The sequence below is a fragment of the Perca fluviatilis genome, chromosome 1, assembly GCF_010015445.1.
Source record: "Perca fluviatilis chromosome 1, GENO_Pfluv_1.0, whole genome shotgun sequence".
Lineage (NCBI taxonomy): Eukaryota > Metazoa > Chordata > Actinopteri > Perciformes > Percidae > Perca > Perca fluviatilis.
This window is the reverse complement of record NC_053112.1, coordinates 45,896,298-45,921,582: the sequence shown is the minus strand read 5'-3', so window position 1 is coordinate 45,921,582 and position 25,285 is coordinate 45,896,298. Positions and strand designations below refer to the sequence as shown.

Below are 25,285 nucleotides of genomic sequence, written 5' to 3'. Positions count from 1 at the left end.
TCCCCGATTTAAAAAAAAAAAATTCAGATTTAAGATTTAAATAGATTTTTTTCTCCCTCTACTTAAAATCAATCTGCAGATGACAAAGAAATTGTTCAAAACAAGTTTTATTTTGTTTTGACTCATACACACACACGGGGCATGTATACCATTATGTTTATTCATGCCAATTTTGTGGAAATATAAATTGGTTTGAGTGTTTTCCCTACCAGTTTTTTTTTTTTTGGGGCCTATATATTCAACAACAACAAAACGGATGCGTGAGATAAAGCTGTTTTCACACATACAGGTAATTCACTTCTCGTTCCTCGCTAAAAGTTCAAATCATTTTAACGTTATTGCGCAAACTTGCCCCTATTTTCACCTGTTGCTGAGTAACGTACGTTAACATCCCGTGGTCTCTTGAATGTAGCATACCTGTAGCAAACTCCTTCGTAGCGATAAAAACAAACGTCAAAGCGGAGCTCCGTGCTACACAGCGGCGATTGCAAGTTGTTTAAGCCACTACAGACCTCCGTCACAGCTCGGTTGTATCAGCAGCATTTAGTAGATGTGTTGAGCCGCAAAAGAATTCCTCAACACCGCCTCTGGTGCCCCGCATGGTGGTCCTTCAGGTCAGCTGTAGCTGGTGGTTCAGTTACCGAGAATAGGTGACACTCAGCCGGGGACAGTGCACCGCGAGCTGCCGGTCATTTCGGCGGAGATTACGGATAAGTAAGTAATGAAACGACTGGTTAAGAAAATAATTAATGTTAGTCCCTGTCGCTGCCATGTTGTTTGTGTCTCACAACAGATGATTTTATTCCTTTCTTGGGAACAAACTTCCCACTCTCACCGGTAGCCATGCTGTCACTTGCTGTTTCGTGTGTGCTATGATGTTGTTGGTGTCGCTTGCCATACTGCTATGTGAAACTAATGCTAAGGAAGCTCCGGGGAGCCAAAAATGCGCCATTACACAAAAACTCGATTTACTTATTTTTTAAATTGCCCGCAACAAAAAATTTGAATTAATTCATTTAATCGATTTTTCGCCCAGGCCTACCTCCACCCACCCAGAAGCTTTTTTCACCTGGGTCGAACATTGGACGAGTTAGCGTTATCAGCTGAATAGCTTAGCGCAGGAGCTAATTACATTACATTACCCCACTAATAATGCCCGAAATGATACCAAACTTCTACACTAGTACATATAGGTTATGCACTCATAAAACGATGGATTGGAAACTTTGTAAGTACACCAGAAGTTTATGTAAATAACACTTGCCTGCTGGCTTCTGCTCTCTGCTGCTGTTGTTGTTGCTGCTGTAAGACGAGTGCTTAGGGCCGTCTACAAATTACAACACCGAAAAGAAAAATATTTATTAATTTAACTTATTTTTTAAAGTAAGTGCTGTAGTATAACTAGCAGGAGACAAGTTATAATTGAGGTAAGTTTGGAGACATTACCTTATTTAATCATTAAATTAATAAATATTTTTGTTGCATCTCATTTCGGTGTTGTAATTTGTAGACGGCCCTAAGCACTCTTAGTGCCCGGTAGTAACAGCAGCAGCAGCAGAGACGAGAAGCCAACAGGCAAGTGTTATTTACATAAACTTCTGGTGTACTTACAAACTTTCCAATCCATCATTTTATGAGTACATAACCTATTTGTACTAGTGTAGAAGTTTGGTATCATTTCGGGCATTTTTAGTGGAGACACTCTAGGATCCATTAGCGCCTGCACTAAGCTATTCAGCTGACTCGTCCAATGTTCGACCCAGGTGAAAAAAGCTTCTGGGGGGGTGTTTGGCTCGAGGTCATGGTGCAAAGGACCGTAGGGTGAAATTACTCCGAACCATCACTTTAAAATAAGATCATTTTGGGTTCCGCCATCCATTCTGACATACCCCCACTCCGACATTGACGTCTAATTGTCAGAGTGGCGGCACTTACATTGTTTTCAAAGGTCCCACCACTCCGACAATTTTTGTTTCCATTAGGGTTAGGGTTAGGGAATAGCAGCATGTCGGAATAGAAGCATGTCGGACTGGCAGCATGTAACCGATAATTTTGATAATAGTGTCTGGTGATTCACAGTGTCAAAAGCCTTCTTAAGATCCAGAAACACTGCACCTACTATACCACCCTCATCTAATTTTGACTTGATGTTTTCAAGGAGTTAACAGTTAGCTGTCTCTGTAGAGTGGTTTGTCCGAAATCCAAATTGCATTGGGTGTAAAAGGGTGTGGGCCAAGTTTAGATGATTTTTCAGCTGTTCTGCTACCCATTTTTCTGACACTTTTCTATTACTGATAGAATACTAATGGGTCTATAATTTGGCACCATTGTTTTATCACCAGACTTGTAGATCAGAGATACCACTGCTGTTTTCCAGGAGCTTGGAAAAGTACTTTGCCTAACCGACAGGTTGATCAGATGAGCAATGGGGCAAGCAAGTGTGTCCCTGTGTGATTTTAAAAATGTGGTATCCAAACCATATGAATCTTTTGCTTTTGAGTTCCTTAGCAAGGTTATAATTTTGATAACCTCTGATTCAGATATTTCCTTTATTTTAAAAATAGGTTTAGCTTTATCAATGGGGATAGATGGTACAGTTTCATTTGGGATACCTTAAACCAGCTCCCTGACTGATTTTATAAATAAATCATTAAATGTACTTGCTATCATATTATTATCTTGGGTCAGGATTCCATTCACTTTGAGTTCAGGTAAAGTTGTCCTTTGTTCTTTATTCCTACCAGTTAATTTATTAAGATTTCTCCAGATACGTTTCCCTGTGCTTCATTAATGATTCTGATTAAAAACAAAATCTGCCTTAGCCTTTCTTAAATTCCTTAATACCTTATTTTGGAGAGTTGTAAAGGTAAGACGGTCACTACTATGCCCTGATTTTAGAGCCCTCTTTAAAGCAGAATCTCTTTCTTTCATTTGTTGCCAGAGAGTGTCATTTAGCCATGATAAGGTGGTCGTTTGTCCATGTTTATGTTTCACCTTCCTTGTGAAGGTTGCGCTTATTTCGTTAATAGTAGAAAAAAAGGTGCTGCAGCTAATTTCAGTATCTCTGCTGGTTAGAAGATCAGACAAGTCAATTTGGTTTATAGCATTTTCCAAGTTGATTATTTCATTTTTAGGAATTTTCTCATAGAATTGATTTCTTTTGGTAGAATTTGCAAATTGTTTTCTGGTTAGTTTCCTTATCAGCAGTGTGATATTATGCGATGTAGTTACTCTCTCAGGTCTTTTTATGTAAATATCAGATCAATTTGTGTCTGGGAGAAGTTGGTTATTCATGTTGGACCATGTATCAATTGGGAGCGATTGGATTTGTTTGTTATCTCTTAAACTTTTTTTCTCTCCGTTTTTTTGTCCCAGTTTATATTAAAGACGCCCATTAGTATTAACTCCTTTTTACCATCACATTGTTTAAGGATACTATGGAGATGATCATAAAATATGTTATTGGATGATGGTGGTCGATATAGGCAAATGACAGTGAAAGACCTTTGAGGAGATAGTGACATATTCAACCCAATATACTCCATATCTATTTCCTGAGAGAGTTTGAAAAAAGTTAGTTCTTCGATGTTTCCGAATCGCCGGGTTTAGTCCCCAGTGTTGCCGATTGATAAGGGTCTGTTTGACGGGATTCACAGTTTGGTTGGGCCTATTCTCTTGTGAGGGTGGAGCATTCAAAGTTTGGAACTCACCGCTACCAGGTTTTCGTGGACAGGAGCATTCTCCATACTGCACCCGTGTGCACTTCCATACGCCGACAGAGGCATCGTCAGAGCAGGGTGAAAATCCAAAGCACCCGGGGAGGGCAGCAGATCGCCAGCGGAGGCCAGGAGAGGCCCTGGGTTTAGTTGGATATCACCAGCTATCAGGAGGATTTCCATCAGGTAGATGATCTTTATGTGCGGTTGTTTTAAATTCTCAGCTCCTTGGGTATTTGTCCAGGTTGGTGGTTGGGTAGCAAGGCCATTGTTTAGGATTTTGGCATAGGTTACATATTGACTCCATGGGTTGAGATTGAAGCCGCGACAAACACGTTCACAGCCACATTGTTGTTGTTGGCATGAGTGGCAACTTCGCACAGATAGTAGCAGTAATACAAACACATAGTTTAAAACAAATAGTCTTTGAACTATGTCGGCCAGTCTACGGTTTTTGTGTGTATATTTAGAACACAATCCGTTTTTTTGTAGGAAAGCAAATTTGATAATGTTGTTTGCACGCGCTCCAGCATGACCTGCCAGACCGCCGTAGTGCACAGCCATGTTAGACGACGGTCACATGTCAGAGGTAATGTAAGAACTACATAACATTTTTTATTTAAAATGTGTGCAGATTAATAATTTTTTTTTCCACCCAGGACACCTGCAGGGCTCTGAACAGGAAACTGTTTTCATTATGTAATGATTATGTCGGGAATGGACTTAACTCTAGAGTGAAATAGTTTGTATGTGTAAATGAAGCTGCCTTTAAGGGCGCTCGGGAATGTGGAGATCTATAACCAATCTGACGGAAAACAGTAATTATGAAATATAGAGTCTACTTGTGCTACATTGGGGGGTTAAAGAACACAATAGGATGTCACACAAATGGGCCATTTAAGTACCACTACCATAGCCGCACAACCCTGCGGGGCATTGCCGTGTCTCTTTTTCTGGTCTGAACATGCCCTGCCAAGTATGATCGCTGATTACATGATTGGCCACCGCAGGGTGACGTCCAGTTGTGTTTTTTCAAAAGTCTCAACTTTTCACCATTAGTCGCTGCAGTTTTTTTGTCAAAGCCACAGGGAGCCGCAGGTTACAGACCCCTGGTATAAGTGAACCAAAACATCTCTTCTGGCTTTTATTCGTTATTTGATGCTCTAAAAACGGGCTGAAACGTCATGGTTGACAGCTGTGCTTGACCCACGATTGGTCGAGCGGGTGTGTAGGCGGAACAGCTCAGCGGCCAGATTACAATTGCACAGACTCTGGCTCCAAAGTTACCAGAGTGCCGCGCCCGTATCCGCGATATTTTGGCTTCACTTTTGTACAGTGGGAGGAAGTGGAGACGCGTCGTCCATTTCTTCATTCTTACATAGTCATATTCGGCAAGAACACACAGTGTGAAACAGTTACTTATTTGGTCATTCATACTTTTCAGCTGTTTTGTGTCTTTGATATATGAAAAAACTCGGTACGGCTTTTAGCTCTCACATCTCCCGCTATTACATTCCTACTGACTGTTAACCAAATGTGGGTTGTGTTGTTTTAGAGTTTTGAATGTGTTGTTCCAGGCAGTCACTGCTCTCATTTAATTCAGTTTGAAGTGCAGATTGATTTAAACGTCAGCACTGCAATACCACGCAACAATTAACCAACTTATACAACAACAAAATCAGACATGGCATTCACTGTAATTTTTTTCCCCCAAGTGTCTGACAGTTGATTTTCATGCTTTACAGAAATACCCGACAGTAAAGGCTGCCTGGATGTTAGAGAAAGCACATGCACTTGTGTTAAATGGACTTAAATGTTGTCTGGTCTTCCTTTAACTTGTTCTCAAAAATACCCAGGTGTTGTGCCATCACTAGTTAACCTCCCCACTGACTGGACACAGACATTAGTTAAATAAAACATAATCCTACTGCACGTGTTAAAATAAGATAAGTCTTTATTGTCTCCTATAGGAGAAATTTGTCTTGAGCAGTTGAGAGAACAAAAATGGCGATGCATCGCAGGTGAACACAGAATAAACATGCATAACACATGAGCATACATTATCTAATCCAAATGCCTTCAATAAACATTCAAGAGACCCCCCTACCTTCCCCCACACTCACAGAAGAAAGAGAACCTACTGCACATCCTCCCCCTCATGTGTTTAAGTAACACAGGCGATACAACTGTTAGGTATTTTTTCTGCAGAGGATGAAATGGAAGGAACAAATACATATTTTAATTCTACATGTTTGTATACTGTGAGCATAAAGAGTTTGGTGTCAGCCCAAGCCAAAATCTTCTCATTGAGAATGGTAAAATGAGTGTATGTTGTGTGTTTTCATTACTGTATTCATTTTGAGCCACAAACAAATGAGGGCAATCTAGTTGTTACAGTTCTCTACATAGTTTCAGCCTCATTCATGCCCTTCCAATTCAAAAGAAAAAATGCCAGGAAGTAGCTTTAGGATTTTGGGGAAATGTGGTCTGACTTTAGAGTAAAAACAGCACTCAAAATTCTACGGGGGTGAAAGCTATTACATGGTTGTAAACAGTAGTTACACTGTATGGTCACAATGAATCGGACGGTGATGTACTGGTGCCTTCAAGGTGCTACTTCAAGATGATATTTTGTTCTCATTTTTTGCTGTCCATGAGCCTTTGTTGGTGCCCATGTTTGGGAAGCACTGATTGAAATGATTTTGTACTGGGAACACATCTTGTATGTTTTATTAAAATGCACAATAAACATTTTGCGCAATAAACAATGAGGCACAATACAATTATTTCACTCCTCACCCTTGTTAGTAGAGTTCTACCATTCAATTCAATATAATTGTATTTGTAGTGTCAAATCACAACAGAGGTAATCTCAGGACACTTTACAGATAGAGGAGGTCTATGTCATCCGTTAGAAATTTAAATCACCAATTGGTTAAACTGCTACAAAGACCCATACTTTCTCTATTGCACCATAGCTGAACTGCAAACAGGTTAAAAACATATATTTCGCTCAGATGATTTTATATTAAATTTAAAAACAAAGCTACTAGGACAAGCACTCCAATTTGGTAGATTTTTTTTGCCCACAACGGACGTTTCGGGCAGCGCCCTTCCTCAGCTTGTGCACAGGCAATTACAAACAAATCTATTGGCCAGCCACCCCTGGCCATACACATAGAAGGGGGCATTAAACAACAGTAAATATGGAATAAGCTGCTTTTTAAAGTACTCACAGAATTTGATTCCGAGGCCGTTGTCCACTGGAGGTTTTCCTGAAGCAGTATTTATAATTGCAATCTCAATCTCAGCCAGGAGTAATCATTTTTAAGACTGATTAATTATAGCTGCATCACATTGTAACATACCATTCTCGTCTCTAATTGCTGGAATTGTCTATTTACAATTTGCTAGCCTTCTCAATTAAATTCAATTTTATTTACAATTTATTTACTATTTTACAGAGACCCAACAGTTCCCCCCCCCCAAGAGCAAGCATTTGGTGCAACAGTGGCGAGGAAAAATTTCCTTTAAACAGGCAGAAAGCTCAGGCAGACCCTGGCTCTTGGTGGGTGGCCATCTGCCGCTGCCATCTTGTCCTCCCTGCTGTCTCCAATGTCTCCAGTTTCAAATTACAATTTTTGCAAATGGTAGAGAGCAAAAGCTGTCTCCTCATGTACTGTATAAGCCTCTGCAGGTCTGCCCTAGTGGTGAGGAGTGAGTTCCTCCGATCTAAGGTGGATGCTCTTCTAATCTCGAGTTGAATGTTTAATTGGGATTTTACCTCACCACACTTTCTGATAAACCAGCCCCTGCAGTGGTTAAGGGGTGCATGTCTGAAAGGGGCTTAGCATACACTCCTCCACAAAGCTGATGATAATTCAACATGATGACGTTGCTTAACTCTGTGTGTCTGTTTCATCCTCTATCTGGCAGTGCATTATACCATCCTTATTTTATCTCGGAATGAAACTCAACACACACAGTATACACATCATCATTGCTATCTTTATTGAATTAGCTTATCTTAATCTCTTTTTGATGTTTTCCTGTGTGTCATCCATCCTCCCATCATATTTTACCTCCTCTTCCCCACATTATCATGTGTTTTCTTGCAATATATGTATTTTTTATTATGTTTATGTTTGTGACAACTTCAAAATGTAACAGAAATGAAAGTGAATTTAGCTTTTTCTATTAGCTGGAATGAAAAGATGTCCTGTATGTCAAAACTCACTGTGATGAAACCTATTTCCAGATAATCCCAGAAGTGCTGCTCCATGCTTGGTTTGCATTAAGTTCAGATAAACCATATCTGATGTCAGGCTGTTTGGACTATGCTATCTCCTGTTGAACTTGTAAATGTGGCACTTTTGGAACTGCAATTGTGTGTTCATCCGCCACAAGTCTGTACTAGTGCAGTACCTATTCAAAACATTCTTAACACACCCAAAAAATAAAAATACACCCAACTGTATACTGCTGACTTACTCTGCTCTGGGGGGGCCCCTTGCGCACCTCATGTGAACAGACAATGCTCCGTGAGTAAAAAACTATATATATATTAACAGTCTATGGTAAAACGCCAGGCATGCCACCCGCCAAAAAAGAAAAACGGCGAAAGAAAGAAGAACGCCAGGCCCGAAGCGCCTTCCAAGCAAAATGGAGGAAGAGAAAAAAAGGGCCGCAGTTTCCATGAGGAGGACTGTGCGACAGAGGTAGAAAACCACCAAAACCTACTGAAAAATGCTACAGGTGTAGCACTTTTAGCTGGACACTCAGTGTCCAGCTAAAAGTGCACAATGCAGCAACTAGGCAGAAAATAGGAAATTTTGCTGCTAGAGTACATGAACTGACTACAGTAGAACAGGATGCCCGCCAGTTTGATGGACATGCTTTAGGTGAAGTCAAAACGTACACCTAGATCTCAGACAACAACACTACACCTTACAGTGAAACTTTGTGAGACACCTCTCTCCTTCAAGATCGACACTGGTACAGATACCACAGTGATATAAAAAGAAACATACTGTACCACCAGCTCAGACAAAGAACGACTCCCCAGAAACCATTATCTGGGGAGATACCTGCCCAACCTGACCGATGTACTACAACCCCTCAACGACCTGATAAAAGATGACACAATCTGGATTTGGGATGCTGCACAAGCAGACACCTTTAAAAAGGTAAAGTAACTCGTCACCACCACACCAACTCTTGCTTTCTATGATCTACAGAAACCTACAATATTGAGTGCAGATGCAAGTAGCTATGGGCTGGGTAGTGTGCTACTGCAACAACTTCCTGAGGGACTGAAACCAGTAGCGTTGTGTTCTAGAGCACTGACTGATACAGAAAAGCCCAATGCACCGATAGAAAAAGAGACTCTGGCTGTAGTCTGGGCCTGTGAAAGATTTTCCACTTACCTCTATGGCCTAAATGAGTTCACAGTGCACACAGACCACAAACACTTAGTTCCTCAAATAACAACAAAGTCTTAGACACAGTTCTCTTGAGGTGCCAACACCTACTTATACGTCTGATAAGGTACAACCCCACAGCAGAGTATGTTCCGGGGAAAACACTAACAGTAGCCGACACATTATCTATCCACTACCCCTCATACACAGTGAAGTGTGTGAACTAACGTGATGTCTCAGCATTTGAAGCAGCAGCTCATGCAGCGTGGCCCGTGTCCTTGCTGAAGCTGGAAAGGATCAAGCAGGAAACGAGCATGGACAGAGAACTGCAGGTGGTGAGCAGGCAGGTGATCGAGGGTTGGCCAAAACATGTGAGTAACATTCCAGCTCAAGCAAGAGCATACCACCAAATACTGTAGACTGTGACAAAAGGTCTTGTGCTCTATGTCAACTGCATCATCATCCCGCACAGCATGAGAAGAGACATACTGCACTGACTGCACGATGGGCACTAGGGCATCACTAAATGTTGTGAGAGGGCGCACATGAGTGTGTGGTGGCCTGGGCTGGAGAGCGAGATTCAGGGCCTGGTGACAACATGCCCAGAATGTATGGAGGTCAGACCTACACAGAGGAAGGAGCCTCTGATAACGACACGGCTACCACAAAGTCCCTGGCAAAAGATTGGAGCGGACATCTGTGAATACGCAATAATTCCTTATGAGGTCATAAGGAGCAAGGTTACCTCCCCTTTCTCTGCTTTGCCTGACCAGATAATTTAACCCACCCATGAGAGAGAGACATCATGGCTTTCAAACAAGCAAAGTGGCAGTTGGTCAAGGCCAAACCCCCACCCTCCACCTTGAATAAATCATAGAAGAGACATGTATTTGTTTAAAAATATATTGGTTAGAAAGTTATGTCTTATCTAAGTTAGCTAATGTGGTTGACTTAATGCTCTGCTATTTGGTACTGTAAAACCTGATGTTTGTTGCACTACCATATAAAAAACGGTTTTGCTTTGTGTTTACACTTACCTTGTGCGAGATGTAATGGAACTCTTAAGCTAAACTTGTGATATTACATAATGATTCAGCACTTCAACCTGATTAAACTGCCAAAATCAATACATGAGCCTGTTCCTTGGTAGCTTCATTAGGAGAGAGTTTAGCTGTCTGTATAGCTGAGTATACGCTTGTGTGGACATCACTTAGTAAGGACAGAACACTTATTTTAAACATTATGAAATATTTGGATATCTACAGGTTTGGATATGTGCAAACATTGCAACGCCGATCTTTTCAAGAAGGTGGTTGAAGAAATGGAAGAGGGAGACTGTGTTCGCATGTCAAACAAGTCCACCACCAGTGAAAAACTTTGAACAAAGTCTATTTTGATGCAAAGAAGCCAAATTCACAAATTCAGAAGTAGCTCCAGCCATTCCATAATATGTTATATGCACCGCTGTAAACAGCTTAGTAGGAACATCGTCTTTTATGGAATAAGGGCAAAAATCGGAATATTTTGAGCATTGTAAACTGAGTAGGTTGTGTTTCATTAGTTTTTTAACATGCCCTCCTTCACTTCCCATCAGCCCTTGGTATGACGTCATAGCATATGTCGCACGGAAGCCACTTGGAGAGCAGAAGGAAAGTGGGAGGAGCAGGAGCGGGGGGGAGTGAAATGGAACACACATGCCCTTGTTCACTTTCAGCCCAAACTATACGGCTCGTCCGCCAGTTGTAGGTTTAGCGCTACTGCTTCAAGTGTGTTTTATTATCCATCTTATTTTCTATTACTTATGGCATTCTATTCCTGTTTTATGTCCATTCTATGTCTGCTCATGTCATGCAATTTCCTTATTGTACAGTAGGCCTGCTTTTTACAATCATAAATACCTGCAGAATCATTTCAATGAGGCTTGGTAATCAGCTGCATAAGTTTCAGATTTAGAAATTTGTGATTTGTATCATGATACATCATATTGATGTTTACATCTCACAAAAAAGAATTTCTTCCATGCATTTACAGATAATGTTAATGTTAAAAAAAGAAACCACATATCTAGTAAATAAAACGTATAAAGTAAATTAACATTAGTTATATTACATGTTTCAGTAAAATATAAAGCTAACAATGAGGAAACAAAAAAGTTTAAATGCATTTATTCATCTTCTTCTTTGGTGGTCAGCAACAGGAGTTTAAGCAGTTGTACATTACTGTTACCTAACTATGGATGTATTTTCTTTCACAAAATGCATAACTGCAATGCATTGTGGGCGATTGAGGGTCCACCTCTGGAGTGACCATCAATGTTCACTCGCTCCCTCAGCCCTCCGAGGCTTGATGCCCAACGAGGGCATGTTGAACCACTATTGAAACGCAGCCTATGTATCATTGTAGACAAAATGGCTGCTTTTGTCAAACAACTCCACAATCCAGCTCCATTACCCAGAGAAAATCTTTCAGAATATAAAGCACAATCGAGCAAATAAAGAAGGCCAAGCAAGTGAACCAATTCATGTCAGCTGCCTTTTATTCCTGTTTTATGTCACAAAGCCTTAAAAATGTAGTTGTGGTGCAATACAGCAAAACAAGTAAATAGAGCTCAAACATGAAATCATTTTCAGGCTGAATTCCTTTTTTAAACACAAAGGTTTTCTTTTTGCTCAGAAAATCCTGAGCCAATGTCACATGCCAGAAGTGTCACCATGCAAAGACTTAAGAATATATTGTTTGACATACTGTATGTAACGGTTTTGAAACACTTAAGAATATGGCAAAAATTCAAGGTTCTTTAGACATATTGGTAAGGTTGAGTACTGTATTATATAAAGAGGGTTCTGAATACCTTATATTAATAATAATTGATAAAACATTCTTAGAGAAACCCAACCCACATTTGTCTTTCGCAATCCACTGCTCCCTGATCATTGGCTGTTGCTTCAGTCCATTTAGCTGTAATGTTCAATAGAAAATGCCCCTGAATCACTTGACCTCATGATGGCCTCGCTATGTCTGAGTGACAGCTGGGAGCGGTACAACCCATTGTTATGGGAATCCAGTGGGCTGTCCGACACCTACAGTATATGAGAGAGAGAGAGAGAGAGACATGTTGCTTTTAAGTACCACACATATTGTCATCCGTCAAATCCTTTAGTTTTGGTGATTTTCATGTCTTGACTATGCATACGCCTTACATAAAATTTACCACCCTTCACCTTATCCAGAAGCTTAAAGTGGAAATGAAACACTGGGTATAGTGAGCATAATTTACAAAATGGATTCCCCCTCTATCACAATATTATAGGTTTATCAGTGATACTGGATGAAAATAATAAGTAATCTAAATTACATATTTAACATATTAACATACTACATATTAACAGGTGTAGCGCCATTTTGTTATAGTTTAGTTACATCATACGGTTGGTTGGTTTGGAACCGGTTCTGAAGTTCTATATTAGTTTTCATGAGCTAACAAGCTAACTAGTGACAGCTCTGACAACAACTGCCTTAATGGAGAACAAAGGACCTCAAACTAAGACGCGATGCAAAGGAGGATACTTCAGAATTGCCCCTGGATGCAGCAATGAATTTTATAGAGTGAAAAATTAAGGAAAAATTGTCCACATTCACGCGTTGCCTCTTAAGGAGGTTTTTTCGTCGTTGGCTAGCGGCACTGAAAAGAGAGAATCCTCAAATGCGTAAGCCATTGGGTGTCTATAAAGGTCCCCAAAATACCTTTCTGCTTCATCTTCTGCCATATTTTCTGTATTATCTCAAATGTTTCTCTAGCGAAATAGAAGCTGTGGCTGCTGACTGTTCCAACCAAGCAACCAAGCAACCAATCAACCAACCAACCATATGATGTAGTGAGTGACGTGTCCGCAATATGGCGGCGAGCCAGAGCGAAAGCATACCTTAGTACCAACCATAAATCTATTATAATTTAACATGTAATTATTTTTTAATAATAAGCTTCAACACACTTCATTCTGTTCATCACTTGTCGAAAAGCTGGCTGTTTCATGTCCACTTTAAACCCATGCTGCTTTTCAGTTAATAAACTGTTTGTTATGGTTTCGGTATTTTGCTTTGTATTTTGTTGTTGTTGTGCACTTTTCTGTTTTTGTATTCGTTTCTGTTGCCTGTTTGTATTCTTCTGTTTCCTGTATTTCCCTGTTGATTGTGTATGTTTCTGTGAGGATTGTTTGTTTCTGTTTATCCTGTTTTGACTGTGTATTGTTCGGAGTAGGGTGTGTTTTTGTTTCCTGTTTTATTTTGATAGTCTGTTTTCTGTCTTGTCTTGTCTAGTTTTACTTCCTGTGTTTTCCCGCCTGATTGTCCTGCCCCGCCCTGATGTGTTTCACCTGCTGTATCACCTGTACCTCATTTGCTCAGTACCTCATGTATTTAGCCTCTGTGTTCCCTTTGTCTCTTGTCAGATCGTTTTGTGTGCTTGCCCCGTTAATTTGTGTGTGTTTGTGTGCTTTCCCTGTGTCAGTTCTGGTCAGTTCCTGTGTTTCCTGTATTTCCCTGGTTTTTGTATTTCCTTTGTTTTTGGGATTCCCTGTTTGGTTCTTCTATGTTCTGGAATTAGTTTTTTGCCTGCCGCATCTCTCAGGACTCCCTTGGTTCATTTTTGTGTTTTTCTTCAATAAATCCTCAAGCTCACGCCTTCTTCTGCCTACCTGCCTCTCCCTGCATTTGGGTCCTCTTATTCCCTGAACTGTAACACTGTGCCATTTTGGAAGTAAAAAATGCATTAATCACTATCTATAAATGATCAAATGATTAAATGTTTTGGCACATTGTTTTGGTTTTCTGGCCACAATTCTGCTGGAGGAGCTGGTAGAGACCAAAAACAGAGCTAAAAGAGAGTGAATATTGGATTTGCATTCATCAAGTGGCCATGTCTTAAATGAATGGTAATGTATGCAGCTGCTGGACATGTAAATAAACAACTGTTTGCTAAACAGTTGACCTTGACAACTTTAAAGGGTCGTAGTTTACAATGTTGTGTTTACAGCCAACCCGCTCTCACTCCGAACTCGTGAAATACTGACGCTTGGGCAGTGGCTGTCAGCGTCACATACGACACAAATGGCACCCTTCAGCGTGTGTGTGGAACGCACAGAGTAGAGCAGCAGCTACGCGGCACTTGAAGATGACGTAGTATTAAGAGCGACAACGGTAGCGAGTAGTAGTTAAGCCTGAAATCCCGCGTAGGGAGATTAATTGGGGTGTTGGATGGGTTAAACAACACAGGACTTTAAAGGGGTGACAGAATGATCATATAGGGTATTTCACACTATTCCTTAAGGTCTCCTAATAGGGTATGTAACATTGGTTGGTTGATATTGTATTGGCCCTTATGCATCCCTGTGTTTTGGCCCTATTTCTAACAAGAGCTTTTCTTCCAAATAGGGTATGCTCATGAATATTTAGATGAGCTGCGCGCTGATTGGTTGAGCGAATCCCTATACACACACATTGGAGACGAGACAGTAGGTCTCATATTTCAGACACTGCCAGGGCTGGACTGGGACAAAAAATTGGCCCTGGCATTTTTGGCCCAGGCGGCCTACACCCACTGTGATTGGACAGACACATTCCCTGCAGACAGTCCTCTTAAAATATGCGTGCATTCTATGATATGAGTTGCCTAGTGTTCAGCGTTCATGTGATCGTTTTGAATCCTTCAAGAGGGGTGTCAAGATTTATCTGTTGATCTTACACTTAAATAATTCATTCATTCTTAGAGTTACATATTTATTGTATTTTTATTATTTTTTTATTATTGATATTTGATATTGTATTGCCATTATTGTTATTATTACTATTTTGCTTAATATTGGCTTAGCAACTTTAAAAACAGTTAACTATTGTAAGATTCATATTTTGTCGCTTTGGACACAAGTGTCTGCTAAATACTATAACCATAACCATAACCCTCCTCCTCGGCTTCTTCCCTGTCATGAAGCCATTTCTGCTTCTCTGTATAGCCAGCCACCTCTCCTCCTCCTCGGCTTCAGGTAATGCTGATGTTGAAGCAGCTACTACAGCCCCAAACATGTCAGAAATTTTGACACATTTTGAGGAATCCACCTGTAGATTCTTAATCTTTTTCTCCTGTAATTTCTCTGCACCTCCCTTGCGCTTTGGTGGTTGTTTGTCCATTTTAACGTGAATGCTAAACTTCCAGCATAACTATTACAGCTCGTGTCTCAGGGCCGGGAGGCGTGGCCATAGTGGGATTCGTAAATTTGCGGGCCGGAGTGGGGAAGGGGGTTCCTGGATTTGATTGGGTCAGGCCAGTGCTAATAAAGAAAATTAACCAATGGGCCGCTGTGAGTTCTTTATGGGCTGGCCCGGCCAAAAAATAAAAAAAGGCCTATTTATATCGGCGATTTGGCCCAAAAGTGCGTCGGCCCACCGGGAAAATGCCCGGTATGCAAGATGGCCAGTACAGCCCTGGACACTGCAATGTTTCATTACCAGATTCACTTCTGAGACTTTTTTATGCAAGAAATCAACTATATAAAGCTCAAATATGGGACGTTTTACGAAAGATTTATGGCTAATTGCAAATTTGATAAGACGTGTCGGATTTTAGGAGCTCCACACAGTCTGACGAGAAAGCGGCAGCCTGCTGGGCTCCATACCCAGGGCAAAGTCACCCTTTGTGGATACTGCACTACGGGGCTCCGCGGCCGGCTACCGGCATAATTATAATACAGTTTGAATTTCATCACAGCACTTATATCACAGCTACCCCAAGGTCCTACAAAGCTAACAGTTGTCCGATTTCAATTTAAGGCGTTTTTGTGAACGTGAGGGGTCTTGTTAGGAGGAGCAGCTAACTAGCTATGTGTCCCATTCAATACAATGGGAAAAGATCGCGGCTAGCTAGCTACACTTTCCCCAAGGTCTTATAAAGCTAACAGTTATGTCCGATTTCAATTTAAGGCATTTTGTGAATATGAGAGGTTTCGTTAGCTGCTAGTGTCCCTTCAATCCAATGGGTAAAGATAGCGGCTAGCTAGCTACACTTTCGGCCTAACTATAGTATATTTACACTTTGAATTTCGTCACGGCATGTATATCACAGCTACCAAAAGGTCTTAAAAAGCTTAGCTAACACTTGTCCGATTTCAATGTAATGCATTTTTGTGAATTTCAGAGGTCTCGTTAGGAGGAGGCTAGCTAGCTCTCATTGATGGACTCCAGCTCACCGCGGGCTCTATCGATGAGACTCGTGGACAAGAGGCATATATATTTCCCTGATCGTTTGTTTAAATAACTCAACACATATCCATTATAAGATTAACTAGCTCGCTAACCGCGCTCTCAGTCACACACCGGCCATTTATCAGGAAGAGGGGAGGGAGAACATCGAGCTGCAGGCCCTGGAGCTCTGTCAGGGCAGTGGCGTTTGGTAGTCCGATGTAGCAACCCAGGCAGTACCGGCCGCTGAACTCCGACACACATTGCAATTAGCCATCAATTTTCGTAAAACGGCCCATATTTGAGCTTTACATAATTGATTTCTCGCATAAAAAAGTTTCAGAAGTGAATTTTGCAATGGAATAGCAGAGATCTGCGCGACCTAGATTCAGAAGACTACCTGATCTTAGGTCAGTTATATAGCCTATGTAAATGTTGGGGTGTGACAAAGAGAGAGACTAGAGCCAAATGAGGAGGAGCTGCCGAGTTGTTGTCAACTAGGTGGCTCGTTGAGATTTGATAGTTTTCAGAGGCAGTTTCAAATTGTGAGATTTGCAGAGGAAAAAGGTGTCAATGGGATTATGAGGTTCTATGTATGTCCTATTTACCCACCAAACTGTCATTTTTCAACTATGACAAGGTAAAATCGGTTTTGCATTCTATCACCCCTTTAACCCAGGAGACAGGGGTCCGTGTCCTGCATGTCACGTTTCCTAAAACCCAACTGTTCCGTTCTTCTCCGGTTCTTCTTTTGCTAAACCCAACTGCCCCACTCTTGTCCTGCATGTCACGGAAACGTAACTTTTATAAGCCCAACCACAATCTTTTCCTTAACCACACTGCGTCAAAAGTGCAGCCAATTTTCCCGACCAAGCACGTTTAGATAAAGCATGTTTAGATATGAAGCTAAATGAGACTTTTAGCGTCAATAACAAGGCCAAAGCATCCATATTTAACACGATGGGAGTGAGAATGTGTTGTTACAGCTTATTCCAGTGCCCCCGAATGGCTAAAAATCAATTCATGCAACTTTAGGGGTTGACTAATTTGTGATAATCAACACTGTGATTAATAACCTCAAATCTAATAAAATGCACATCACACTATGATACATTTTCTTAAAAACAGAGTATTTTACCTCTTCAAATTTCTTGGCCTTGTACTGCTCCGCTCCTTTCAGGAAGTTCAGCAGTATGATGTCACACAACACTGTGCCCTACATAATAATAGTATTAATAACCTTTATTTATGAAGCACTCAACAAAGCAAGAGTATGACAGATGAAATTTAAAGACTCAGCCCAACAGCAGCTCCACATTTCCTCAAAGCTCACTATTCATGTTTTAAAACTCAACACAGTTCACAGTTATGCTTCAGTGATGAGAGAACATTGTTGATCCATTGTTGTAATGTATTCAAGTACGAAAATAACACTTCAATCAGAAATTAAAGGGGAAGGTTTGGCTCCATTTATCAGTTCTGAGAGAAAAACGCCTGGTGTATAATGAGCTTTTACACGTGATTGTGTCAAGTATACCAGTAAAACTCACCACTCCCACTGACGTGAAGGCTGCCACCATGTTGATGAGTGTAGGGATCATGTTGAATTTCCCTGCCTATGAAGGAAGAATAGTACTTTATCTCAGCATCTTTCAGTCTCATGTGTATCACTATGCAATATGTCCTTACATAATAAAGTCCCACCCAGAGGCTTATAGAATCATGCATGTAGTTTACCAGCGACATTCCAAAACCGCACTCCTTTTTTAACACTGTAAAACATTCCCCGCACCTGTGGCCGTGGAATGGGGAGTTTCAGCAGACTGCTCGGCCTCATCAACACCTGCCTCTCCTCTAACTGTGACTACCACAGCATGGGCATTATAGACAATTTAAATGTGTTTTGGGACCAGAGGCATTTATTCGCATACACCATGCTCGCGTAACTGCATCGAGCAACTGTCATTGTTCGTTTCCTGAACTCACTCAAACTGGACTCAAGATTCAAAGATTTAAGCTTCAATAATGGGAAAGAAACTCAGGGACAGGAAGTCCACTTTATGAGCCCCTGAACTCCAAATGGCCTGAGATCAGCTTATACTGGCACACCCTCTGTTTTGTTGTTCATGCAGTCAGTAACCAGAGCTTCAACTTCTTTATCATAGCCTCAATTTTATCTCATTCAGGCGAGTAAAAATATCACCCAGATAAGATGCTCTTTATCATGTATATTCAGAGAGGGGAAAATGATGGTCCATGAAGAACATTTTAAGTTAATTTTTCAGTTCAAAGAAACATGTCAATACTTTGCCCCTCGATAACAAGCGCATGTGCGTGACAGCGTGCCCATTACATTAAGTTAATCTTTAATTTTCACTGTAGTGTCCAAAACGTCCTTCAAGCTGACAGGCATTCCTTTGGCAAGAAGAGCGCCCAGGGCAACTGCTTTTCATGCGAGTTAGCACTCCACTATATTTCCCCATCATGGCCTTTGCTTCATCTGTACAGATACCGACACATTTTGACCACACAAATCCAGTTGATGTTACAAAGGTGTCCAGCATTTTGAAAATGTCCTCCCCAGTTGTTTAAAGGAGCTGTGCCAGGCTGTCTATGTCTGTTGACTAATCTAGCTGTAGTGCATCATTTTCACTGGTTCAAAATGTCCCCTGCTATGTTACTGATGTGACGTGAAAGGCTGTTTGATGAAGGCATGGTCTGTATAGCTTTTTTTAGCCTCATCAGCATTGTCCCAGCCATATCTGCGGCAGCAGTGAAAATTAAGTTCTCCACAATGGTATCTGCCACTTACCATATAGGATGCTTCAGGCCCCTTCTTATTAACAGTGTCCATTTCCCCTGTATAAGTCTTACTGGTCAAAAGTCCTTTCAATTCTCACTTAAAAAAATCCTGTGATTTTGTTTTCAAATGAGCATGTTTCGTTTTTTAAATGTGAAAGTTTCAAAGAGTTATGAGATAGTACTTTTGCACATACTACACAGTGTGGCCGAGTAGATGCTCTTGTACCAATACAAGTGAACCCCAAAGCGCATGTGACCATGGTCGGAAAGCTGTAGTAGGAAAAGTTAACCCTCTCCTCGATTTACTCTACCTTAATTTCTTGTTCACGGACAGCGGGAACCCGAAAGTGAAATTACGAATCCCACTATGGCCACGCCAAGTCCTGCCCCACGAAGCAGCTCAGTTGGTTGGGGTTAGGCATTTGACCTTGAGTGGTTAAGGTTAGGATAGCCAATTGGTCAGAGGATAGGACCTGAACAAATGGGGTTACGTTAACTTACGTTCTCATGGACGCCTGGCCAATAAATGCTATTGAAGGGCGGGTCTTGGCGTGGCCATAGTGGGATTCGTAATATCGCAACCTGGAAATGAGTAGAGGGAAATGTGACACTACTAAGCCCAGCCAAGCAGACCAATCACAGTTGTTCACGGTCTGCGTCACCACGACGTGTTACATTTCTGGGGAGGTGCACTCATGCTATGGAATAGGGTGCGACGTAAGGTCCGTATCTGTGCATATCTCCATACGTACCCACAGTGTAGATTTAATGCAGAACCATAAATCAAGCTTTAGACTCATCACTGACAGTAACGTTAGCCATGCTAGCAGCTTGCTAGCAATACCTGTACTGTTGCTAGTTCTCCTTTTTCCATAAGGCTGTGTCCTTCCAATAACAGGTGTTAAAGAGGCACTATGCCTAAGGTGACCAGATGTCCCCGGTTTCCGGGGACATGTCCCCGGCTGGAGCTGTCCCCGGAAATGTCCCCAGTTTTCACTGTGACTGACAGACCCGAAATTGGAATGAAAGAAAGAAAACATAACGTATAGTCGCGCAACCTGCACGCGCAGGCTCAAGGCAGCCAGAGCGCTGCTCAGAGATGTTCTAGCATATTTTACGATGCTAAAATTTACATGAAAATGTTTATTTACATGGAGTGTGGTGGGTTTAGTGAATGCAATTTTTTTTTTTTTTATGTTTAATAAAAGGATCTTACTCTTTAACAGAAAGGTCGACCTCCTTAGAAATCCTTTCCATAATGTTGTCAGACAGAATATTAATCTGAGCCTGTCAGTGGCAAAACAAGCACTTTTATGAACGTAAATACAAGCTGGACAATTGTTCTATTAACTTACATTGTAGCTTGTTTCACCATTGCCGACTGCAGCAATGTCGTTTAATACTGGACCAATGTCAAAGGAAAATATTTCCTCAATAGTTTTAATTGTATCTCTCAATACTTGTTACTGTTGTAGAAACAAGCCCGGCGTGAAGCAATAAAGCAAAAGCTGTCAGATAAATGTAAATATTGGAACATTTTCCTCTGAGGTGTAGTGGAGTACAATGAAGTAGCAGCAGGGGCGATTCTAGGATCAGACCTTTAGGGGGGCTCAGCCCCTAATGAGAAAGTGACACGGATATAGTGCATGCAAAAGTGTTAATCTGCGCCATGAAATTACCAACTTCTTCACAACTGTACTCCTGCTCTCCCTCTGACAGATAGAGACTCAGCCAAAGGCGTGAGTCTGGCACAACCACCTCAACCAGAATCTAAGCTTTCCAATGATATTAGCACCAGTTGCTGTGACAAATGGTTGCGAGAAAATTAACATTGAACTTACATGAAATGTTATCATATTTGGATTCTGCATAAATCTCTGCACACCCATTACTCTCTGTGAAATATCTCACAAACTCTTCACTCAACACATGCATTGGTATACAACAAGCGGTTCCAGAGTAATCTGGTTTTGAAATTGCAACAAATTTCTAAATGGTCTCCAACTTTGGGTCAATTTGGGACATTTTTGTAAATTGTTTAGCCAGTGTATCCCACCATACTGGTTATTATATTGCCAGATTCCAGACAATCCCACTTACTTATACATATATAGTATAAGTAAGTGGGATTGTCTGGGATTGTGTATATTTTTTTTAATATATATATTGTATCTATCTATCTATCTATCTATCTATCTATCTATCTATCTATCTATCTATCTATCTATCTATCTATATATATATATATATATATAAAAATATATATATATATATATATATATATATATATATCCCACTTAAGAATATGAATATATATTTCTACTGGTATGCTTCCTAGTGACATTAATGCAAAAATATGAAGAAAAAACTATTCCACCTGTGTGTGTATGGTTAAAATTCTGAAGTGCAAAATAGTTCAGGCTCAATATTTCCATCCATAGATAAGAATAATCAAGTCTAACCTCTAACCACTTCTTTTCAAAGTGCACCAGATTGATGCATTTAAACGTTAAAATAGGCAAAATTTTCTTACAGGGGAGCATGCCCATGGACCCCCTAGGGGGGCTTGTTCCCCAGTTCAGCTCTAGGTCTAGTGGGCAGTGTCCCCGTTTTAGGTTTACAAAGATAAAAACATTACCTGTTTTGGAGTTATTTACGCTTCTGAGCTGAAAATGTGCCCGGATTTTGTCTCAGAAATCTGGTCACCTTAATATATATATGCCTGGATGTTAATGCAGGCCAGCTGGCCATATCGAAAATCTCAGGGTGCTGGGCTCCAGGAAGGACTACCACTTGTAGATATATTACATAGCTCTCCTGTTTCTTTGCAGTCTTGTTGGTGCTAATTAGCCCTGTGTTAGCATGCTTTTGTCCACTGTTTTGGGTCCATGGTAAAGTGGTGTCATTCCCACATGGTCCATTCACTTCCACATTAACTTCTAACTGTGAATTTTGGTTTACAGAACTACAATCTCATTCGTGGAGAAGGAAAGCATCACCACAGACCACATTTTCAGTCACAGGCTTGTGCTATTGGTAGGCCACACAGTACTGAGGAGATCCTAAAAATTTTGAAATATAGCGATAGCAAAAAAATATGCAAAAAATGTATAGTACAGTGATTTATAAGTACCCAGGAGCTGCTGCTAATAGTTCCTCACGGAGGAAAAGCTAGAATATCTGCAGAAAAATGAAAGCAGAGGCAAGAGCAAGCAGCAAAAGCATCTGTACTGTAAGAAATCAGGAAGTATTGCTCGGCTCCTGGGCTATGGAACGACCTCCTGCTTGCTACATCAGCATCTTCTTTTAAATCACTTTTGAAGACATATTTTTATCGAAAGGCTTTCTTATCTTATTTTTTGTTTAAGCATTAGATTTATTTTTATTCTTAGCTATTGTGTTACACTGTGCATTATTCTTGATGTTCAGAATGGGTTACAATGTAGTCATCCATTGGTTTTAAGTTTGTTCCACTTTTTTCATAATGCTTACCTGGCTATTTAAACTTTAAATAATAGTAATGTTTACATTTTAAACATTGTGTATTTTATTTTTGTGTTTTTTGTGTTCATTGTAAAGTACTTTGTAATGCTTGTTTTAATCAGTGCTAAACATATAAACTTTATTATTATTATTTGCCTTTATACATGTAGTAGTACAAGCAATGACTTTTTCTGTTCATTTAATTCCTTTATAAAAATGTTGACGACTGATAATCAACTTTCATTGATCATAACTACTTTATCTAACCTGAAATTATGTTAAAGATAATAACCCTTTCAGTGTCTCACGTCCCAAACACTATAGCCACACTATAGAAGTATTATGCATAGAAACCTAAGCAACCGGTGCCATTATATATATATATATATATATATATATATATATATATATATATATGTCAAAACGACTACATACAGCTCCATATCTCTTTGTCATTATTCATAACGGATAGTGTTCAGTGATAGTACACAAAAGTTGACACACACTAAGATATACTCACATTTCCATTGACCAGAACATCAAACCTAATAGCAAAGGCTTTGACCAGAGTGCGGTAGTCCGTCCCATTCTCCATCTTATAGTATTTGGCAAACCTGTTAAAGAAAACAGTTTTAAATGTGTAACTGAGATGAATTTGAAAAAATCATAACCATATGTTATTATTTACAGTATATGTCACATTTAAAAGCATAGATGAAAGCACTTTGCAAAGGTCAAGAGAGCAAAAAAAAAAAACACAACGGTAAAAACTTTAACAACCTGATACAAAATGTTCACAAAAAATTTACAAAAACAATAAATGAAGGTTAGGTTTAACATGAAGGGTTATTTTAGCCTTAGTAACTTAAATAAAAAAAATAGTTTTTACAATCTTGAACTGTACAAATAGGTGGCTTAGATACTTGAGTCTTGGGAGCCATAAAAATCCACAGCAAACTAATGCATATGTCCATGTGTTTAGCACTAGAGGAAAGCTCAAAGACTGTCCAACATGGTCAGGGTTCATCCTCAACAGTAAAATCCATGGTTATCTGCCTTTAGATTTTTATGTTTCTGGTGTAAAAGTGGAAGTTCTTGTCTCATTTTGTTGCTAGAGAAAATGGCATGGTGGCACTAAAATAATAATATAATAATAATTTGAATCATCCCCTGTGGACCGTAAATATATCTAATGAATTTCATGGCAATCTATCCAGTAGCTGTTGAGCTCACTAGTCGAGTTCTCTAGATGTAAAAAAAACAAACCACGTAGCTTAATACCTAAAATTGTAGCCCGGTGAGACATCGCTCTGCTGTGACATGGCATCGAGTCGGGTGAATGAGTACGAAGGGTTACACTGGTCATCTGACTTGTCCAGATCACATATCCAGCCGATCTTTATTCCAATCACTCCTCCCTGACAGAAATTTCAAAATAAGAGAGACACATGGATGAGTGTGTTTGTGCTCAGCACTGTCTCCTAGGAATTTCATTTATATACAACTAATCTGCACTGCCTAAAATGGAAGAAATAATGTGCTGCCTGTGTTGTGGTTACTTAACATTTTGTTTGTATGAAGGAGAAAGTCATTCTTTACCCACAGCAAACCAGGGTTCATATAGTTCCTCACACACAACTAAAGTCACCTTTTTAACCCTTTTTAGATCACATTCCCAGACATACATTGCGAACCTGTTTGACAATATATGCCAAAGAAATCACACTTAAATTAGGATTATGTTGTTTCTGCCTTTTGGAGGGAGGTTCAAAAATATATATAATGCAAGCTGTGCTTCAACCAGAATTTGTCTCGGTTATATTGGATAATGTTACAGACAGTTATATTGTTCATCTGATTTAAGAATTTGTGTTTATTTATTGTTATTTTACTTATTATTTGATTGACTTTTCCACCTCAGTGGAAATTAGTTTTGGGCTTTTACCAAGTACATCAAAGGTAATACAATACACATAACACAACATGCCATATGATATAGGTTATTTATTCCTACCCTCTAATACGACACATAGGAGTGTTTTCCATCCACATATCTAAACCAGAGAACATAACAGTCACAGCATGAAGCACGTTGTTACATTGTGAAATGGTCGCAGTTTGGTTATGTTTAGGCACCAACACTACTTAGGTCAGGGCCCTAAAGTATAATCCGTTTTTCGTTTCAAACCAAAAACGGAAAAACAAAACTATGAGCTCCGTTTTCTCGTTTTTCCAATGTCCATACAAATTAAAAATTAACTGGAAAACTGCTCGTTTTTCAACTGTTGTTTTTTTGTTATTCATGTTTACGTTTTAACCCAAGAGCGAGAATACGGGCTCATTTTTATAATGTGCATAATCATTGAAAATCTGAAGGAACACAGGTCTCGTTTATAATGTTATTTTGGTCTTACGTCTTAAGATCAAAGTTGACTAAAACAAATCCGCTCTGGACAGGAAGTAACATTAACGTGTCAAAATAAAAGTATGAGAGCTGTAATAACTGCCAGAAGAACAATGTACTTTAGCTTTTGCCTGTAGCTTGTCAGATTAAGCTACAGTTAATTATTTAGGGTTATATAAAGTATTTAATTGAGCAACATTCATTAATATAAGCCACAAAGGGAGTAAGAA

General features: G+C 40.0%; 1 protein-coding gene across 1 annotated transcript in view; it reads right to left on the bottom strand.

The window, feature by feature from the left end:
- Positions 1 to 11,792: 11,792 nt before the first annotated feature.
- Positions 11,793 to 25,285, bottom strand: part of p2rx3b (purinergic receptor P2X, ligand-gated ion channel, 3b) — a 40,388-nt gene continuing 26,895 nt past the window's right edge. Inside the window, exons 8-12 of the mRNA XM_039809255.1 lie at positions 23,933 to 24,069; positions 23,172 to 23,265; positions 17,917 to 17,982; positions 17,505 to 17,582; positions 11,793 to 12,216 (exon numbers count right to left, since the gene is read on the bottom strand). Of these exons, the coding sequence (XP_039665189.1) occupies positions 12,091 to 12,216; positions 17,505 to 17,582; positions 17,917 to 17,982; positions 23,172 to 23,265; positions 23,933 to 24,069 (501 nt within the window). The 3' untranslated portion in view covers positions 11,793 to 12,090. The remainder of the gene's footprint in view (positions 12,217 to 17,504; positions 17,583 to 17,916; positions 17,983 to 23,171; positions 23,266 to 23,932; positions 24,070 to 25,285) is intronic.